The following is a 19,485-nucleotide window of genomic DNA, read 5'->3' as shown; positions in this document are numbered from 1 at the left end:
CATGCAAAGGGAGATGAGGGGGGAGGACAGACAAAAAACCCGGGTGGGTACAACAGTCAAAGTTAAATAAACTTTTAAAAAATGTTAAACGCTCAACGGAGCGAGCGGTCTGCTTTTGTACATCATGCGCTCTGCCCTAAGCTCTCACACACTAAGTAGAGAGGCCTTTGCAAGAGGCCCTTGCAGTGGCAGAAGTGACCGAGCGCACACAAAAATTAGAGCCCGTTGCCAGATAGAAAATATTGACCGTCGAGTACCCCATCAGAGCTGCTTGGAGAAGCTTGTATTGACAAATGCCGTTTCGTGGCCGTCTCGCCGTACTGGTCGTGAGTGCAAGTTGGGGAAGTGGGAATATTTATGTTATAGGGAGATGGCACAGTCGGACAGGCAGAGGAGAGAAGGAAGGTCTTGAAGCATGGGCGTATCGTGCTTAGCAGGTGCCCTGATGCAAGGTATTACAATTGGGCTCCACTCTAGGTTTGTCACCTTTAACACACACCCTCGGTCAGCCTGGGTCTATCATAACTAAAAAGAAATAAATTATGAATTATACTGTAACTATGTTTAACAGAATACCACTGAATCTGAAGTCATAATATATTTCTCGTACCGGGCAGGAGGCAAGCCCTATCCCTGTCCAACTCTCCTCCCTCTTCGTCGACCGGCGCCTGAGCCCGTCTTGTCTATGGGCTGCCCAGGTGCAATTGCACCACCTGCACAATCAACAACAATGCCACTGTGATAGGGCTCCTGCGATTGAGGCTCCCATGAAATTACATCCCTGCTGAATTCCCACGTACGCTGCGAAAAAAAGTTCAACATACATACATCTGTCATAGAAGTCACAACACATCAGCAGGTCATCTCATAACACACCTATGGGTGTTACGAGACAATCCGTAACAATTCTAGATTTGAAGCTTTCGTGACTGCAATTATTCATATTCTTAGGTTTTTTCGGTAAAGTCACGTAGGTAAAAACATTAAAAAGTAAAATAAAATAATAATCACGACGTTTCGGAGGCAACACAAGCTTCCGTCTCATTTACTTGATATAGCTGTCGTGGCTGTGACGGTACCACCTGAAGACGGAAGCTTGTGTTGCCTCCGAAACGTCGTGATTTTTATTTTATTTTACTTTTTAATGTTTTTACCTACGTGACTTTACCGAAAAAACCTAAGAATATGAATCCGTAACAAGGCTATGTCAGTACACGACTGGACCATCCCAAGCCTACGTGTTAAACCTACATCCCTCCCCCTGAGAGAAATGGTATCGTCCAGACCGTCCCATCCCAGGTGCCGGTGGTGCCATGTGGCGCCGTGCGGTACAGACGGAGGGGCGGGCGGGTCGCAGGGCATGGACTCTCAGTGGCTGATTTTGCTCACTCCATCCACCCCCCTTGTCCCCAGTCCCACTCATTTATAATAATAAAAAATGTAAATCCCGCACGGCGCTGCCAGGGAGCCGGGTAAGGCGGCCGGGCCAGTCTCACTGGTTTCAGCTCCACACCCGTCTGGGGTGGTTACCGGTCCGTGTGAAGAGCGAGTCGTTTTGTGAACGGCCGTGGGCCCCTGTCACAATGAGTTTAAAATAAAATATTTTTTAAAATAAAAATAACAAAAACCGGTAACCCATACGGAGTGGGGAAGCGCTCATGCAGCAGTGGATTGGCAGAAGGGCTGTGCATGTAACCAGAGATTTGTGACAATTTGGTATCGCGGTTATATTGAAGCGTTCAGCGTTTTGTCTCGAGTTTACCGTCTTGCGTGTTATTTTTTTTGTCCAGTTTATACACTCCGCTCTTGTAGCGCAAATGTAACAAGAGTGTCCCTATCGAGTCTCACCCCACTCATAACTGCGGGTTGATGTCTGTGACGGATCCTTTCCCATATTTTGCGATATTCAGCGTCTCCCGTGGATATTGCTGTAGTACCGCTAAAATGGTCCCACCAAGAATCGATTGATAGGTAAGAAAGTGCACCTTCACATGCCAAATCGTTTCTGTATATTCATAGAATCGATTTCAAACGCACCATCGTGGCAAAACGGTGTCGATTATGTAAACATAATCACAACCCTGAATCATGAGAATCCATAGAATCACGGGGGAAGTGAATTGCTCCATGTTTTCCATGTTTACTGCACATTGCATTAAATCCTGAAGCAAATTGCAGACAGCAACCACGGAAATGTTTAACAGCCCTTTTGTGTGGATGAATGCCTCCCCATCTGATGTCGGTCATGGGCAGGGTTTGGCAACTAAATAAGCCATTTTTTTAGAATTTGGTTAAAAAAAATGCAATGCATGGGTATATGAGACAGTCCTTAAAAAGCACACATGCGGCTCTAGAGACGCAGGCTGCAGACCCATGGTCGCGGGGAATATTTGACCATACTTCACCGTACTGGTCAGTGCGGGGTTTTTTGGGAAGAGGGACTAAAGGACCCACGTCTCATTCAGATATCAGTTACCACTGGTGTTAGCAGAGGCTAGTAAATTGATTCAGGCCACCGGGTTCATAGCACAATGTCCTAATTACAGTGCCACCGTTCCACCCATGACATGTTGATGCATGAAAATTCCTGTGCTCAGAGTTTATGGGTCCAGATCAGATATGTCGCCTATTGGGTCTGCCTGCTGACATGGCAAAATCATGTTTTGTGAATAAACAAAACAGAAAAACAATGATCATAACAGACTGAAGTTCATCTCAAGAAAAAAAATCTTACTGTACTTGAAATTCCATAAACTTATGGGTCTTCCGAAACAACACCGCACCCTCAATTAGCACCGTTGGTTATGTATTGTACAAAAGAAGTTCAACATACACACAACAACGTTTAATAGCAGCAGTTCTTTCAACTCAATTTCAACCTTCAGGGTCTCATTGGCAGAGCCAAGCCTGCGGAGCAAATGCTGCCATTTTACCAAACGTATTGGCAAGAGCCCTCCACTAAAGCTGTGTTCTGTCAGTACAAAACAGCAACATTGTAAAAAATCATCACGTACTATTGTTGAGGATAATGGGTAATTAATAAGTACAACTGCTATACAATTAGGGGGGGGGGGGGGGTGACATGCCCAAGCGGTGGCGCATGTTCGTCGCTTGTTGCAGAGGTTCACAGTTCGAATCCATCAGGCCGCCCTGGTCATTAATGCGGCAATGACCAGGGCGGATGAAGTACCACGAAAAACGTGTGAAATAAAAATAATAAAACACTCATGTAGACTGTAGCCTGGTTCTTAATCGGAGTGAGTGTACTGGCAGTCTATAATGTAGACTGTAGCCTGGTTATTAAGTTTGGTGAGTGAACTGGCAGTCTATACTATCGACTTTAGCCTGGTTCTTAACCTCGGCGAGTGTACTGGCAGTCTATAATGTAGACTCTAGCCTGGTTTTAAGCTGGTGAGTGTATTAGCAGTCTATAATGTAGACTTTAGCCTGGTTATTAACCCGAGTGAACGTACAGGCAGTCTATGTCGACTTATTCTGGTTCTTTCAGTAATAAAAATAAAAAATAGAAACAAAAACCACGACGTTTCGATCACGACACATGCGGTCGTCATCAGGAAAAGGGGGGTTAGCCTCTAAAGGCAAACTGTTTATAAAGGTTTAGAGGTGGGCGTAGCCCAAGTGTGTCAGCAGCATGGACGGGGTAGCTAATGTTAATGTAGGAGAAATCAACGCCAACGCAGCGGGTCTACACCAATCAAAGGGCCGCCAGGCAATCATTACACCTCGCTCCACAACCTTTTCCTGTTGCGATCGAAACGTTGTGGTTTTTGTTTTATTTTTATTACTGAAAGAACCAAAATAAGTCTACATTATAGACTGCCAGTACGCTCACTCAGGTTAATAACCATTGCTACAGTCTACATCATAGACTGCCAATATGCTCACCAGCTTAAAAAACAGGCTACAGTCTACATTATAGACTGCCAGTACACTCACCGAAGTTAAGGACCAGGCTACAGTCTACATTAGTGGTTTTTAGTTTTTTTTATTATTACTTTTTTATTATTATAAATGTTCTTCTATCTACATGACTTTACCGAAAGAACCATTATTTTCCTACGTACAATGGGGGTGAACGAGGACAGAATGCATAATCTGTTTTTATTCCTTCTTAAAGTAATCGATTTTCTTGCTGACGTGTTTGCAGTCATGTGGGCACCAAGTCGCTGACCGTCGACAAGCAAAGAGCAGCCAGTAGTACAACCGATAAAACCGGCACGCCACAAATATTTATTTTGTTCACAAGCATGATTAATCCACAACCCGGTAAATCCATTCACGGATAACCAAGAGTTAACTGTACTGCTACATTTACAAACACAGCAAACCCTCAAGGCAAATTCAACATTACCAATCTTTCAAAAGAATACACAAAAAGCATTTTTTTATCTCCACTCTTCCACCCTGAGAAACATCACTTTTAAAATCTATTTTCAGAGACAGATCTACAGTACCACAACCGTTATCGTGTTTTGTTTTTTAAAACAGCACGCAAAAGCTTTTTCCATTGCCCGTGAGCATAATTCAGTGTTGTATTCTCTTGTTATTGCTGGTCCGAGGAATGTAACGATGATGACACACCGATTCATCAGTTAGCCATGTCCGCTCAGCCGATCATCACCCCCACCTGGCGGGTCGGTTAAACCACCTCGTGGGCGTGTCAATCCCGCACGTTGTAGTTACGCACCCGTCCCCGTCCCGGTGTGCGCGGCTTGCCAGATGAATTTGTCGAGTCACCCCAAGGGTTATGCCCGGCCACCTTTCGGGGTCGGGCGTGCGGGGTCAGCCCCCGCGCCCGCACTGCAATCTCCTCGGGCCCCGCGTCGCGACTGGGCTTCTCCGGGTTGTGGGGCTCCCCGATGATGGCGGTGGCTGTAGGGCATCTGGGCGAGCGGGAGGTCGAGGGACGGGCTGCACCCTTGTCTGCAAAGAGGTTACAGTGGTTAGTATGGATCTGGTCACCTGAATGATATTCCTGGCCTTGGTTAATGTCGGTGGCGAGCGATATGTGAATCCTCGTCTGTTATTTGTAGCGGTCATCGTGGTCAGAAAGCTGCACTTGGGCACCTGGCGACCCGAGTTCGATTCTCACCTAAAGTCTGAACCCTTGACTGGGGTTGATGTTAGACTGTACCGTTGACCTGGAGAGTTACATTTTTATCAGCCATGGTTAACGTCATTGGCGAGTGATATCTGCACCTGTCTTCAAGGAAAGCAAATCAATAATTGCCGCTCCTTGTGGTGGTCGCAGTGGTTAGTGTATTGCACTATGAACCTGGTGACCTTATTTTGATTCCTCGCCATGGCTAACATCAGTGGCGAGGGACATTTGAACGGGTCCTGGTCCCCCCACCCACCCGCCAACCTGCATTGAGCAGCGTGGTGAAGTATGCTCAAACGACTCACGTGACTGACACAGCACGTGGTGGTGGGGGGGGGGGGACGTCATTAATTCAGTGTATTGACAAAGCGCTGTAAATTATGATTATCCTTGTTAAACAATTCTGGTTAAGTGGGATAACTTTTTAAAGTACTTAAAATAGTATTTTTTTGTTAACAATCCCATATATATATTCTTGTTTCTTTCGGTAAAGTCACGTATAAGGGAGATAATAAAATAATATAAATATAAAACAATAAAAATTCTCACGACGTTTCGACTGCAACACAAGCAATCATCATCAGGTGATGATATTTATATTATTTTATTATCTCCCTTCTACGTGACTTTACCGAAAGAACCAAGAATATGAATCCCTGCAGTCACGAAAGCTTTAAATCACAATCCCATATATATTTTCCAAAACCTTTGACTACTCAAACAATCCATACCCATTTCAGCATCAAGCCAGGCAAGTGGCCGTTGCTTCTACCGGCTCGGCTAACGGCTTGGCGGGTGCACGCGGTATTTTTAAAGCGAGCAGGTGAAAAGCGTTGCGCGGCTGAACAGAACATGCCCTCCTCTCCCCACGACGCCGGCTTGGCCACTCGCCCCAGCTCTCTCCTCGGGGGGGGGGGGGGCTCCCCGTTCTTCCGCTCGCCGAGCGTCGCTGGCGTGAGAACCACGCAGCGCCGCGCACACAAAGCCCCCTCTGTGCGACGGCGGCAATGGGTCTCAAAGCCCCGCTGCGCGAGGACTGAACGCACCCCGCGCTTTCTCAAGATCGAGTGGACTCGTTCGGGGCGAGATTTCTCTTGATATATTCTCTCATGAGAGCCAATTTGCTTCGTACAAGATTGAAATACTTAACGGCCAATCCTTCTGCTGCCCCCTCCCCCCCTCCACAGCAAAGTTCCAATACAAGCAATAAATCTTAATAACGCACCCAAGTGTCTGTTTAGTCTCATCCACACGGCTGCGTTTAATCACCACACTGAAGGTCACAACACTTCCCCCTATCCTCTTCTTCCCTTTGTAATTACTTCCCATCGTCTCTTATCCCAAGCTCTTATAATAACCTAGCTCAATTCAAGAAACGTGTTACACTCTTATCTGTGACAACTTTAATACCGGGGTGCTGTTTGCTGCTGGGTGTTTTTGTGTCTGTGCTCAACAACTGTGACCATCACATTCATGGTCCTACGATGTGACTATCCATCCATCGAGTGGTTCACTAAATGTCTTACCCCAACGTGTTATCAATTATTTCTGTTTGTTTTGTGATGTCATCCTCAGTCTCTTTTTCACAAATCAACGAGATGTGTGTTTAGTGGAAGTTGCAGCTGTCTTGTAATCATTGTGAAAGCTATTATGTTGTTTTTATTAAGATGCATTGCCATATCAAACAATTTTAACCGTGGTGGTTCTGATATTAGGGTTATGGTAAAACACGTTTTTTATACCTTTTTAATTGCCTAAAATATTGTAAAAAAATCTTAATTAAACTTCGTCTGAGATTGTGTTTTGCTGCCTTGTGGTGAGCAGACAGGAGAAGGGCAGCCACTCGTGGTGTTGATTTTTGGCCAAGATTCCAGCCTAGTTGGGCAGGATTCATGTTCTGCTTTTGGTTGCCAGTAACCAGAAGCAATTCTTAACAGAGTAAAAACAAAACAAAAAACTCATCACATCCATCAATACCACTGCCTCCTTCAAAGAAAAGTATATACTGTAAGTCAACGTTTCAGGGAATGAGTCTTCTTCATAGCACATAAATGGAGAATTACCCTGACCAGAAGTACCGTTATATATATTTCTAAGGAAGTGCTTTTTTTTTAAATGTGCTTTTTTGTTGTTAACTGGGCTTGTGTGCAACTGCCAACAAATCAGCAGCATCACTAAATTATGAATGAATATTCTGAACAGAGGAAGTCATTTAACAAAAAGGTCACTTGTGAACCTTTTAAAAGTGGGTGGAAAACAGCTCAGAGGTAAGGGATAGCCAAGGGGTAAGGGATAGCCAAAGTGATTTCCTACTCAAATGAGCATCGTGGGACTCTGATGCTCCTCATATCACCTTCTTACTGCCCCTGAACAAGCGGTACAAATTCCACATTCCTACGGCGAAAGTGAGTCTATCCATACGACAACCACTGTTATCTTGCACCCCCACCCCACCCCCAAAGTGGTGACCATTTTATGGATCCGAGAAGGATGATGGGCTGAGCCAATCTCCAACTAGGATTTGAACTCACAATCTCTCGAATGCTCTATACCGCTATGCTTATGGCAAAATGGAGAATTTTTTACAAAATAATAAAGTCAACAGGGCGTTTCTTGCACATACACACACAGCCTTACAGCACTATTTTATTGCAGGCCTAGATTAGTGAGAAAAAAGGATTTAAAGTCACATTCAAGTGCGCTCTATTGAAGTAATTGCAGCGCCACTCTCATGCTTCTAGTACGACAACTCTGTAGTTGTTCATTACAGGGTTCTCAACAACCAGTCGAAATGCCCGAGTCTCAGAGGGTCAAAGAAAGGCATTCAGCCAAGTCAAAATCACCCATCCGCACCTTTACCCATGTCCTATAATTATGTGCCCCCCTAAATGTAATTTACCCCATTCCCACGTCACTACATTGTGTCCTGTGCCCTAGGAGCATGTGCCCTGTGCCTCTGTGCCACCGTACCCGTGTCCCACATCCCCCCCCCCCCTCTTGTGTACCCTGTGTCACTGAGCCCTGCATTCTCATGCCTCGTACCATGTGCACCGACACAGCCCCCTGTGCCCCAATGCCCCCATAACTCCCACACCCCCATAGCTCAATGCCCCCCCACACTCTGCGAACTCTGTGCCCCAAGCCATTTCTGCAGCACCCCTCCCCTGACCCCCGCCACGTCTGATTTGAATTTGAATCGAGAGTGAATCGGACCGTGCCGCGTGTTCGCTGCAGCCCTTCCACTCTCAAGTGGCTCCGAGCGGTTCGTAAGGAGCTTTCTTTGTGAATGTGGCCTCCCCACCATTTTAACCCCAACCACCCAATGCACCCGCCTCAACCAACCAATCACCCACCATTTCCCCCCTAAGTGTATGGCTCCTGTTTGGCATAGGTGCCTCTCGCTCCCATGGGGCAGAGGATTTCATGTCATGCATTGGAAGGGGGGGCGGGGGTTGGAGAGTGCTGTGCCTAATCCTATAAAGTTAACTCGTGGCGTAGCGTGGTTGGCATAGGCCCTGGTCAGGCAAGGAATAACAATGCGTCCGCCCCTGTGCAAGTTCCCAGCCCCCCCTCCCAGAATCGTATCCCGGCACCTGGGCTATGGTGGATCGACAGACAGACAAGACGAATGCACATATGCTTTAAACCTTAAGTTGAATAAATAAGTAATATTTAAGAATACTTTTTTAAAAAACACGCCTTAATGAAATGTACCGTACGAGTAATGGCAGAACTCCACGACTCCAGGTAGTGGACCCGAGGCTTGCCATAACGTAAGGGACCGTGGTGATTTACAGCCAACGTGAGTTGAGCATGGACAATTAGACCCAAGGCGAAACATAAGATATAAAAAGATGGTTTAAAAATATTTATTTAAATTTTTTATGATATAATATAGTATTGTCATCAGTATGACATACGTATACCACGTTTGCAGTCCATACCACATTGGGAAGTGGGTTAAAATTGAGTTACAAGATTTGAGGATACGACAACAACAACAGAGTGAGTTAAATAAAAGCGTGTAAAATAAAATAATAATTAAAAACCACATGTGAATATACAAGGCGTCAAGGCTCACCTGCTCATCCAACCGCCTTGAAAATCCACGCTTCATATGCAATCACGACGCCCATGACCAAACGTATAATATTGCACAGCAGTATTATACGGGAAATGATTTACGTGGGAATACAATGGTGCTGGGAGCTCCGTTTGAATGTTACATTTAATGGGGGGGGGGGGGGGGTTTCCTCCCCTTTTTGTTCTGGGACGAAATAGGATCGGCGATAAACCTCTGCACAAGATCTACCTCGCTGCGTTGTACGCTATTAAAATGTCAATGTGCACCATACTGTACCAATTATAAACGGGCAAAGGCCAGCAGCGATCTCCGTGCCGACTGCCCACGGTGCCAAATAGGCTCCTTACAAACATATGGCGGCCTCCTCGCGCATTCTGGCTTTGTCCACACATTCAAGAGCTCTTAAAAACATTCTTCAACACTTCAATACATCTTGTGACACCACAACGCCTCTTCGCGCCAGAAGCCTGCTCATTGGAAGACACAAAACAGCTAGGTCCCTGCTAAACCACAAGACCACCCAATTACTCTTTGGATAATTATTTTTAAAAATGGTCATCAGAAAATATTAAAAAGTTAATTAGGCTACACGATGTAATGTGCAATCTCCACTTTTTATTACCCACTCTGGCCTCTAAGTTGTGCGCTATGAAGAAGGCCATTGCCCAAAACGTCACCTATTATATATTTTTCTTCGGAGGCCACAGTGTTATTGATGGATGTGTTGAGGTTTTTTTTGTTTATTGTGCTTGAACACCACTGTCAAATAATGCATTAATAATTCATTAATAACTTGAAGGCATGATGGCAGTTGGTCAAGAACAATGGGTGGCAGCCAAGGAACGCGACTTGAGAACGACCACTGAGGAGACGGAGTGATGGAATCAGCTCGTGTGCAGGTGCTAGGCGGATTATTATATCACTGGATAGTGAGAGATGGTGGCAGCTTGGAGAAAGCCTTCATCCCTCAGTGGGTTGAGACCATGGTCGATGATGATGTTGATAATTTGTTTTTTACCCTTCTATCTGGCAACAAAACCGACACCTTTTTTACAAGGAGTCATATTTACATAGACCACAATACCTGTGGTCATAATGCAAAAAAAAAACATAACTCTGATAATGTGCACTGTCCTTGAAGTTGATTGGTCCACACCCGAGACAGCAATGAACTTCAAGGACAGTGCACATTATCAGAGTTATGTTTTTTGTTTGCATTATGACCGCAGGTATTGTGGTCTATGTAAACATGACTCCTTGTAAAAAAAAGTGTCAGTTTTGTTGCCAGATAGAAGGGTAAAAAACCAATTATCATATTTTTTACTGGCAAATGAGGTTCCAATGGTGATGATGTTGATGTTGAATAGACATTCGCTAACAGCCATTGCCCTTGAGCCAATGGGTGCAGCGTGTGAACACGCCGCCCCGCTACGCCGCGTCACAGGCGTCATCGAAAGCAACGCTCACCGCGTACGGTCAACATAAGAGACCCCATTGTCTTCTGTTTTTATTTCAATGGAGCGAGCGAGCCTAGTGTGTTCACAGGCCCCCCCCCCCCGTTTCATTGTCCAGCCTCACTGCTGCACCCTACCAAACCACTCTGGCGAGGGAGGGGCACCTATTAAGGAAAATGGTACATGACAAGGTGATGTGGGCAAGACGATACACCGCCAATGGATACCCATTGTCATTTATATGCAGTCATTGATCTCTCTCCCACTTCGCGCAAGAAGGGCACACAAGTGATGCCATCACATCTACCCCTCTATTTAAGGAACGAAATAGGGGGAATTTATCCACAAATCTGGCTGTCGCCTGATCAAGCTAGTTGTAATTACTGGCAAAACGTCGTACTCAGATTGTAAATGTGGCTTGGCTCTCCAACACACCGGTGTGCTGTACTAGTGACGACTTTGCATGTTCTGTTCACGTGACAACCCTTACTAGTTGGCTGTCTGGTGGTGGCGGGTTTAACGACACATTTAGATATTTACGTGATCTAACCCAAAAAAACCTGTATTATGGACACACCTGGCTATCGTTGATCACACGGTGCGATGGACTGCAGAATGCACCAAGGTCATCATTTGTTTGGCCGAGTCGGTCTACAGAAGAATCAGGAATGTTTGGATATCGTTCATAATGTGTCGTAGCCAGGGATCACAAGCCAGGTTGAGTGTAGTGCAGTGCGCCATTGCTCCCAGCCTTGCCTCTAAACACCATGGATCTGTCTGTCACGGCCAAACACCATCACTACTATTACTCCAACTAGAGCCACCAGCACTCCAACTACCATCCCAATCACCACTGGCAACTACCACCATCGACAGCATCCCAACTACTACCGTCACTGCAACCAGAATCGCCACCAAAACCACTACCCCATAAACACCAGGCAACCACAATCACCACCTCCACCACAAATATCACGCCAACCACAACAGCCACGACTGCCACTAGCACCACAACCACCACTAAAACCATAAAACATCACCTAATGACAACTACGAATCTAAACCCTACCACGACAATCACCACCTCCACGACACCCTAACCATCACCATACCCATCACAACCACCACTCACTTCCTCTCTTAACTTGGGCCCGCACAGTCGCCCGTTCTCTCACACGCATTACTCACGCCGACCTTCAGCTCAACAATCGCGCCATCATCACAAGAACCACCCCCACCCCAAACCCCGGCCGTTCGTATCCAACCGGAGAACGCCATCTCGCTCTGCCCCGATAAACATCCCAGTACCACCCCCACACCGCCCCTTGCCGTTTACATTACGCGGGACAACGGCATGGCTTGGCTTCATTAGGAGGACTCGGTGCTCCTCATTGCTTGAACATGCAAAACCAGCACCACCGTCATCAGCAGCAGATGTGGTCTATCCACCGCTCCATGCCGTCGCCAGCCCTCATGGCCTTTGCGATTCCCTCTGGGCAGTGGTGGCACACGTCTGTTATCCAGCACTGTGGAGAAATGGGTTGGTCCATCGCACAAACGTGAAACTCCCTTCTCACGGGTGACAAGGTACCATACCCTGGCTCACGGGCAGAAGGCAGTACTGCAAGTGGACTCATCGCCATCTGTACGGGGATAGAGTGTGCTGCCCTCTCGCACGTGTGGGTTTTCTCCGGGTGCTCCGGTTTTCCCTCGCACGCAGGCACAATCATTATTAATTGGCTGAAACAATCTTAAGGTTAAAACCCAAGGGAGGACCCTTCTGAAAAAGAGTTCTCCGACTTGGCGAGGCTCTCCTGGATAAATAATAACAACTATTCACCGATCTCAGCACTTCATCTCTGCGGTGGTGTTGCTCTCAGGCGAGCTCTCTTCTTTGGCTGCCATTCCATCACAAGTCTTGTCGATCAGCCATGGTCCCTTCGAGCGACGTGTGCTGCCTGAGCTCGCGCCCAATTTTTCAACAGCCAATGTGGTCTCTGAAATGCGTTTGTTCCCCGACGCAAGTGTTCCGCACCTACGATTAGCGCGGATGGCTAACTACGGTGCCAAAGAAGTTCAACGTACATACGTATAACAAGTAGGCTTTCGCGGCCAATATCATGGGTTAGATCGCGTAAATATATAAATGTGTCGTGTGGTGGCGGGTTTTAACGACAAATTTATATCTTTACGCGATCTAACCCAAAAACCTCTGTTATGGATACATACGTATGTTCCACTTTTCGTCTCCCAGTGTAATTCCGAGAAATACATTTCTCCACGCTCCTGTGCCCTTTTCAGCTTTTGTGGCATTCTCCTTTGTCGGTGTCCATGTTTCCGGTCAATGTGCCATAGCTGGCAGTATATACCGATTGAAAACTTTCCTCTTCAGGTGCATTGGGAATGGAAAGCAACATGATAAACATGGTTGTCAGTTAGGAGTTGGCGTTTATCACCAAACAAAATTCTCTAGATAAACGATATTCTACACCCCATTTTGGTCTGTTTAGTCAATCAAGTTGCACTTTAGCAAGTAGTTCTTGTAAAAATAAATATTTCCCAACGATGAGTTCCTCTGGTTACTTTTAAATTGTTCAGTAAATAAATTCAGCTTCATAATTTTCCGAGCCAAAACAACCGAGAGGACCATCTCAGTATTCAACACAGAACGCTCGACTCGCAACATGAATGGCGAGTTCAACTCCTGGCCTGGGAATGACTCCATCCATCAGCACCATTACTTTTAGGGTTATGAATGTAATTCATTTTAGTGTCATTAAAAACAAATGACATGCAAAAATAGATATAAAAAATATATGATTTTCTACATTGATTTAAATGGGTGAAGAATAAAAATAAATGTCCAGCTGTGTGTGTCTTGTTGGAACGCACCACGAGGTGACCGATGGGGCCTCGCCGCTGGTGCCTCACGGTGGCTGCCGCCGGCCAATCCACGCTGGAACGCGACGAGCGTTTTCAACATCCCGCTCCGTTCAATCGTCACTAAAATTGAACTGGGGTCGATTACCGATTTCATGATGTTTGCCATCGTTTATCGACTCCGAAAAAGATTGTCGATAATTTAGTTTTTTTGATCAATTAACAACCCAAACAACTTCGGGCCCGATAAAATCAGCACCACTCTGTGAGCAGTCAATAAAAAGAGTTTTCTCTCTCATGTATATACCCATGCCCGTCATAGGAATGTGGAATATCCAATTCTGTCTCAGAACCTCCGCGGACGATGAGCACACACCTAGCCAACGAGGATGAACTCCCGACTTTAAAAAAATGTTTACGGCGGACATTTAATCTGTCCCCTCGTGCTCCCATGAGCGTCACTGATCTTAGCTCCGCTGCCAACTGGGTAGCCTTGATGAATGGGGTTGCTGTGTACAGGGTGAAGGGGGATTTGCAGTGGGGGGCAGGGGACACAGTGGGGGGAGGAGGTGAGGGGGGGTACAGAAGAGCAACATCTTATCCCCTCAAGTTTTTGACTATGGAAGAGTAGTCGCCGTATAGAGAGGGGGAATTTGCGGTGGGGGGCAGGGGACACGGCAACGGTGGGGGGGCACAGAAAGGGGTACATTTTAGCCCCCCATTATTTTTTAAATATGGGAGTGTAAAGTCATACGCTGTCCAGATGAAGAGATCATCATGGCTAATTTTGTTGATGCCACCCCATACCTCTCCATCGCTTCCTTCTCCGAGATATCATAGCCGTTCTAAAGTGGACAACTTGATCTGCAAGTCTCACCATCGCCATCATTTGACTTCAAGCCTCCTTCCCTTCATTACGCAGGGACACATCGTGTACGGGGACTACGCTATCTCACCAAAAATGTATTTTTCACGACGGAATAAAATACGACACCAAGTAGCTTTATGTTTTCCCCTTGGTCGCCAACCTCTGGGTGTCACTCAAATGCCTGTCCCAGTAACCTGCCCTCTCTCCTCCAGCCTGCGTGTGTCCACGCTAGTGATGCTGCACTCCCTATAATAGCTCGTAAACAAACAGCGAGAGCGAGATTCTCTGGTGACGGCAAAAGGCCGGCCCCGGAGTGGTGGGTGACCCGCCTCGAAGCCAGCCACACGCACCTCGTCACTCGCCCAGTTCACGTGGTTGCTCCTCACCAAACGCGACACCCAGGCTCAGATGACAACAAAGTTTGCTTAAAGGCAGGCGTAGTATGGAGACGCCACTGTGTGTTTGAGTGTGTGTGTGTTGCTTTTTTTGGAACGTAGTCACTGAGCACAGGCCCAAAATACACAAAAACGCCAGGCGGGCAGCAACAAATAGCACTGTCAAGGATGTAATTGATAAGAGTAATGTAAAATGTTTCTTGAATTGTATGAGGCTATAAGAGACCATGGGAGGGAATTCCAAAGTTGAACAAAGTTACGACTAATATGCGAGCGAGTGTGTGTCTGTGGGTTGTGTGTAACATATGTTTGGCATATGAATTAATGAGAGTTTGGCTTCATGTGGGAGGAAACTGGAGTACCTGGAGAAAACCCACGATGCATATATGATAGAAAAACTCCATGTTCCACACATGACAGATGCAATAATCCATTGCTGCACTGTTCCTCATGACCATGCAAACCAAGACTACAACACCTTGAATTATTATGTACTGTAGTCTACTATCAAAAGTATTGTAGATGCATGTTCTTTGCGGTGGGGATTCTTTGATTCTACTTCAACACGGTGGTCAGTGCAGGTTTATGAAGGCGGAAAGTATATATGTGAGAACACGGAAGTGTAGTACAATAATGGACTTTGGTGTATTGCCCTCAGCTGCCCACCATGTGGCCCCAAGGCCTATAACAGCTGTCACACACATGGTGGTTGCGCATCCAAGAACAATTCAGGCTCATCAGTGCTTAGCTTGCGCAATCTGGCACATTCAGGATGATTTGGTTTTGATTTAGGGCCGGGTTGACCGAGGAGGAAGCCAAGGCCAGGTTCTAATACATGCAAATGTCCACTCGCATAGCACACCCGCAGTGTCAAGGATCGAACCCGGGTGGCCAGTAGTCGGCACACGCCGTCGAGAGGTGGGGCGACGCGCGATCATTGCGTAACGGCCGTGCAACGTCGCGTCAAATCGCGACCACGAGGTTCGCACCCACGCGCACAACCCCACACGCTCTGCGCTCGCAAGGCTTGCACAACACCGCCGGGCGTGACGATAATGCGCGCCTCCGCCCGCCGCCGTTGCACAAACGCGCTCATTAAATAAAGGTGCGATCCCAGCGCCACAGCGAAACGCGAGCACACAAAGTGAAAATGGGGCCGCGTGATGCGACAAGAGACGTGGGCTAGGGATTGCGGCTAGGGTCAGGGATAGGGCGAGTGCGAGGAGATGACTGTCGGCTCGTTGTGATTTTGGATTTAGGAAGAGGGCTCAAGCTATGGTTTTTGTTTAGCTAATTCGATAGGTTTAGGAGCAGGGTAGGATTAATGCTATGGGCTAGTTAGTGAGTTCATTAGATGTTCGGCTCAGGGGTGTTGGCTAATATGCTAGGGTTATGATCACAGGTGGAGCTAGTGCTAGGAAATGGCTGGCTACTTAATTACGTGAATGGCTAATTAAAGGGTGGACTGGCTAGCTCATTAGAATTAAGGGGGCCAATGCAAGGGAGCTGCTTTGACAATTATGGTTATGAGTATGGATAACAATATGGAGGGATTTGTTAATATTAGATCTAGGGCCTCGCTTACTCGTGCTGAAAGACATGCTTGGGGATATTGGTAGTTTTAGAGAGTGGTTTTCTAGTTTTCTATGATTAGACATAGGTCTAATTTCTGGTTGTCCATTATGGGTGGGGTTCGATGTAGTGTTTGGTTGGCTAACAAGGTTAGGTCGAGTGCTAATGTCTCGTTGGTTGGCTGCTACGCTGTACCCTCTACAATCAGCCGCTTCCTCACTTATGAATGTTGCCTTTTAACTTTTTGTTCACTTTCACACCTTTGTTCCGTGTTCACATCCCGCTCGAAACAGCCGAAACACACCATGCAGTGTTCGGGGGGGGGGGGGGGGGGTGGTGGGGAGGGCGACCTGCTGCGTTGTTGGCGATGGAGACACCGGCATGTTTTCGTCCCCTCTCACCACCCCGAAAATAAATTTAACAAAAAACTCGTGAATCTGGAACACTGTGTTTCCAGGCACATATGCACACACCCACATCGAGGAGAGGGATCATTGGTCTAGCATTGTGCCACGCAGCCCCTCTGCCCTATATGCCCCGGCCAGTCTGAGGTTAGGAGGGATGAGGATGGCGATATGCTGAGAGGGTGTGAGGGTTAGGGGTTGAGAGGATGAAGGGGGGGGTTGGGCGGTGGGCTGCGAGGAAGAACAGGCAGAGTTCAGTTCAGGAACATGGGTAGCTCTTGTCATTCGGCACATTATGATTAATCTATTCAAATCAGTTCTTGCAATAGTGAAATGCGATGGAAATCATGCGTGCGAGTATCTGTCCCTTATGATTCATATGCTGTTTTATGTAAAGCAGTAGCTATTATCTTGTTGTAAAGTAAGAATCTTACCAATGCACCTCTATCTCCAATGCTATTCCAGTGTCCAGATTTTGGGTTACGATTCCATTGAAGAATCAATATTTTTTTCCCTATTTGGTTAGTACTCTTTTGGACTGTCTTATTAGTACTGTGTCATCTTTCATGTCTGGACATGTGTGCAAAAGAGCTTCATAGTTCCACAGATTCCTCCAATCTAAATAAAGATTCTGATTCTGTCTGTTTTGTCTGTACCATCTGTCGCGTTTTTTTATATCTCGTTTGTTCTGTTCCGTTTGTTTCAATCAATTGCTTTGAAAAAAAAATATATATATAATGCCTACAGTTCATACCCTCCACGATTCAAAGAATTGTCACGAATAGGGATCAGGATTATCGGATTCACGAATACATTACTTGTGGCTTTGAAGTGCATTTCAATGTCTTGTTGTCTGCAGAATTTACAAGAAGCACGTAAAAATAGGAGTACTACATTTGAATTTTAGGGCATCAATGCTTACACTCTTAAATGCACGTACCATCATTAAAAAAACATTTGAGTGATGAATCATTACACCCCAATTGAACCGAGACCACCTCAGCAGTATAAATGGGTACACGCCACAGTCGGTCGGTAAGTGGCGTGTGGTGGCGTACGGTGTAGGCACCCCCAGCTCTTCCAAAACATCTGCCCAGCATGGAAGAGTAGGCCATATAGCCTCTGGAGGGGCTCTCTAGAGCTCCCTCTATTGGAGGACCTCTTGCCAGCAGTGGTGTGAGCAATTAATCAGAAGCAGAATATATTTATTTATAAATGGAGGGCTGCACCCTTAATAACCAAACTGCATGGCATGAGAGGCAAGGGCAGGGAGGAGGAAGCCACAGAGCAGTGAGCACCAAAACTGCAATGCGAACACAAAAGTGAAATCGGCCCTGGTGAAGGGGCACAGGTGAGGAGGTTAGGGTTAACGGTCAACAGGAGGGCTGCTACTCACAGCTAATTGGTTAGCTGGTTCGGGTCAATGGGAGGGCTAGTATGAGTGGCCGATTGGCTTGTTGATTTTGGATCGGGATTATACAAGTGGATGATGAGTTTGTGTTCATGTTAGAGCTCGTACTTGTGGCTGGTAAGAGAGTTAAGAGTTAGAACTTGTACTCGTAAGCGAATTGGATAGGGTTAGGGGCTAGGACTAATTCTGGCATTTGGTTGGCTCGTGTGCTACACTCCCATATTGCTGCTTGTGCCCCTTTTCATCATTGGTTTGGTTTCTGCTGCTTTCAACTCTACTGTGTCGTGCCAGGCGACTCATCACTAATATCCAGCCAAAATGTCAGGCTGCCATGGTCCAGAGTCCAGGTGATTTCAGATAACAATAGGGGGGAGGGGGGTCGATGGGTGGAAGCTGTATTAAGTTCAGGGAGCGGTGAATTTGAAGGTCAATGGCAGGTGAGTCTTCTGTCCCTCCTGCTGCGCATGTTTATGCCGATATTGCAAAAGGTAATTCTGCAGAATCTCCTATTGCTGCTGCTTTAGAAGCAGCTGCTGCTGCTGCAGCTGAGAAGTAACAGGACGAGGAGGAGCATCTCTGTCAGGGGGGCGGGTGTGGGACTGTGGAGACTGGTGGCGTGACGCTTTGAGGCCGGGTAGAGCAACATTCCTGAGACCTCCCACTTCCTAGATACATAATGATTCGATTCTAACAGACTCTTACACTCACGGTAGCCAATTCGAATCATGCGTCGCGTACAAATCAGTCAGTCGCGCTTAATGTTAACACCGCTAGGCTAATGGAATGAACGGGACAGAACAAACAACAACACAAGATGGAGCGCACGAGAAAGAAAACACAAGCGAGGCAGCAGAAACGAGATGAAGAGTATCCGTTCTTGAATCGAATCGTGACGATCCGAATCGCGACAATTCGTCGAGCGTGGAGGGAGGAGTGAATTGTTACACGTCTACCACTTCCAACCAGCTTCTCCAAGAACATGTTTTGCCTTAGGACAGTGGTGGCTTGTGTCTAAAAACCTCAAGCTAGCAGCTATGGCTGTTACCCTTCGAGAGATATGCTCACGATTTATTTATACTCCTCCCCCCATCCCAACTCATCCTTAGTTCTGGATCATTGATGAAGTGAGCACAGAATCAGTTTAGGTGTCACTCACCATTAATTTTAGCCAAGGCCAGGAATGAAACTTGGGTCATTGTATGTTAAACTTTTTTCGCACCGTACAGAGTCAACCGTACTAAATCGGAGGTGCGGGACATTGCATTTATAGATTTGAAGCTTTTGTGACTGCAAGG

General features: G+C 46.5%; 1 protein-coding gene across 1 annotated transcript in view; it reads right to left on the bottom strand.

Moving 5' to 3' along the window:
* Nucleotides 1–4,228: 4,228 nt before the first annotated feature.
* CCDC57 (coiled-coil domain containing 57) overlaps nucleotides 4,229–19,485 on the bottom strand; it is a 37,403-nt gene continuing 22,146 nt past the window's right edge. The window contains exon 18 of the mRNA XM_078611011.1: nucleotides 4,229–4,944. Within this exon, the coding sequence (XP_078467137.1) occupies nucleotides 4,682–4,944 (263 nt within the window). The 3' untranslated portion in view covers nucleotides 4,229–4,681. The remainder of the gene's footprint in view (nucleotides 4,945–19,485) is intronic.

This window comes from Lampetra planeri, chromosome 35 (assembly GCF_965212315.1).
Source record: "Lampetra planeri chromosome 35, kcLamPlan1.2.h2, whole genome shotgun sequence".
Classification (NCBI taxonomy): domain Eukaryota; kingdom Metazoa; phylum Chordata; class Hyperoartia; order Petromyzontiformes; family Petromyzontidae; genus Lampetra; species Lampetra planeri.
This window is presented reverse-complemented; position numbering and strand designations above follow the sequence as displayed.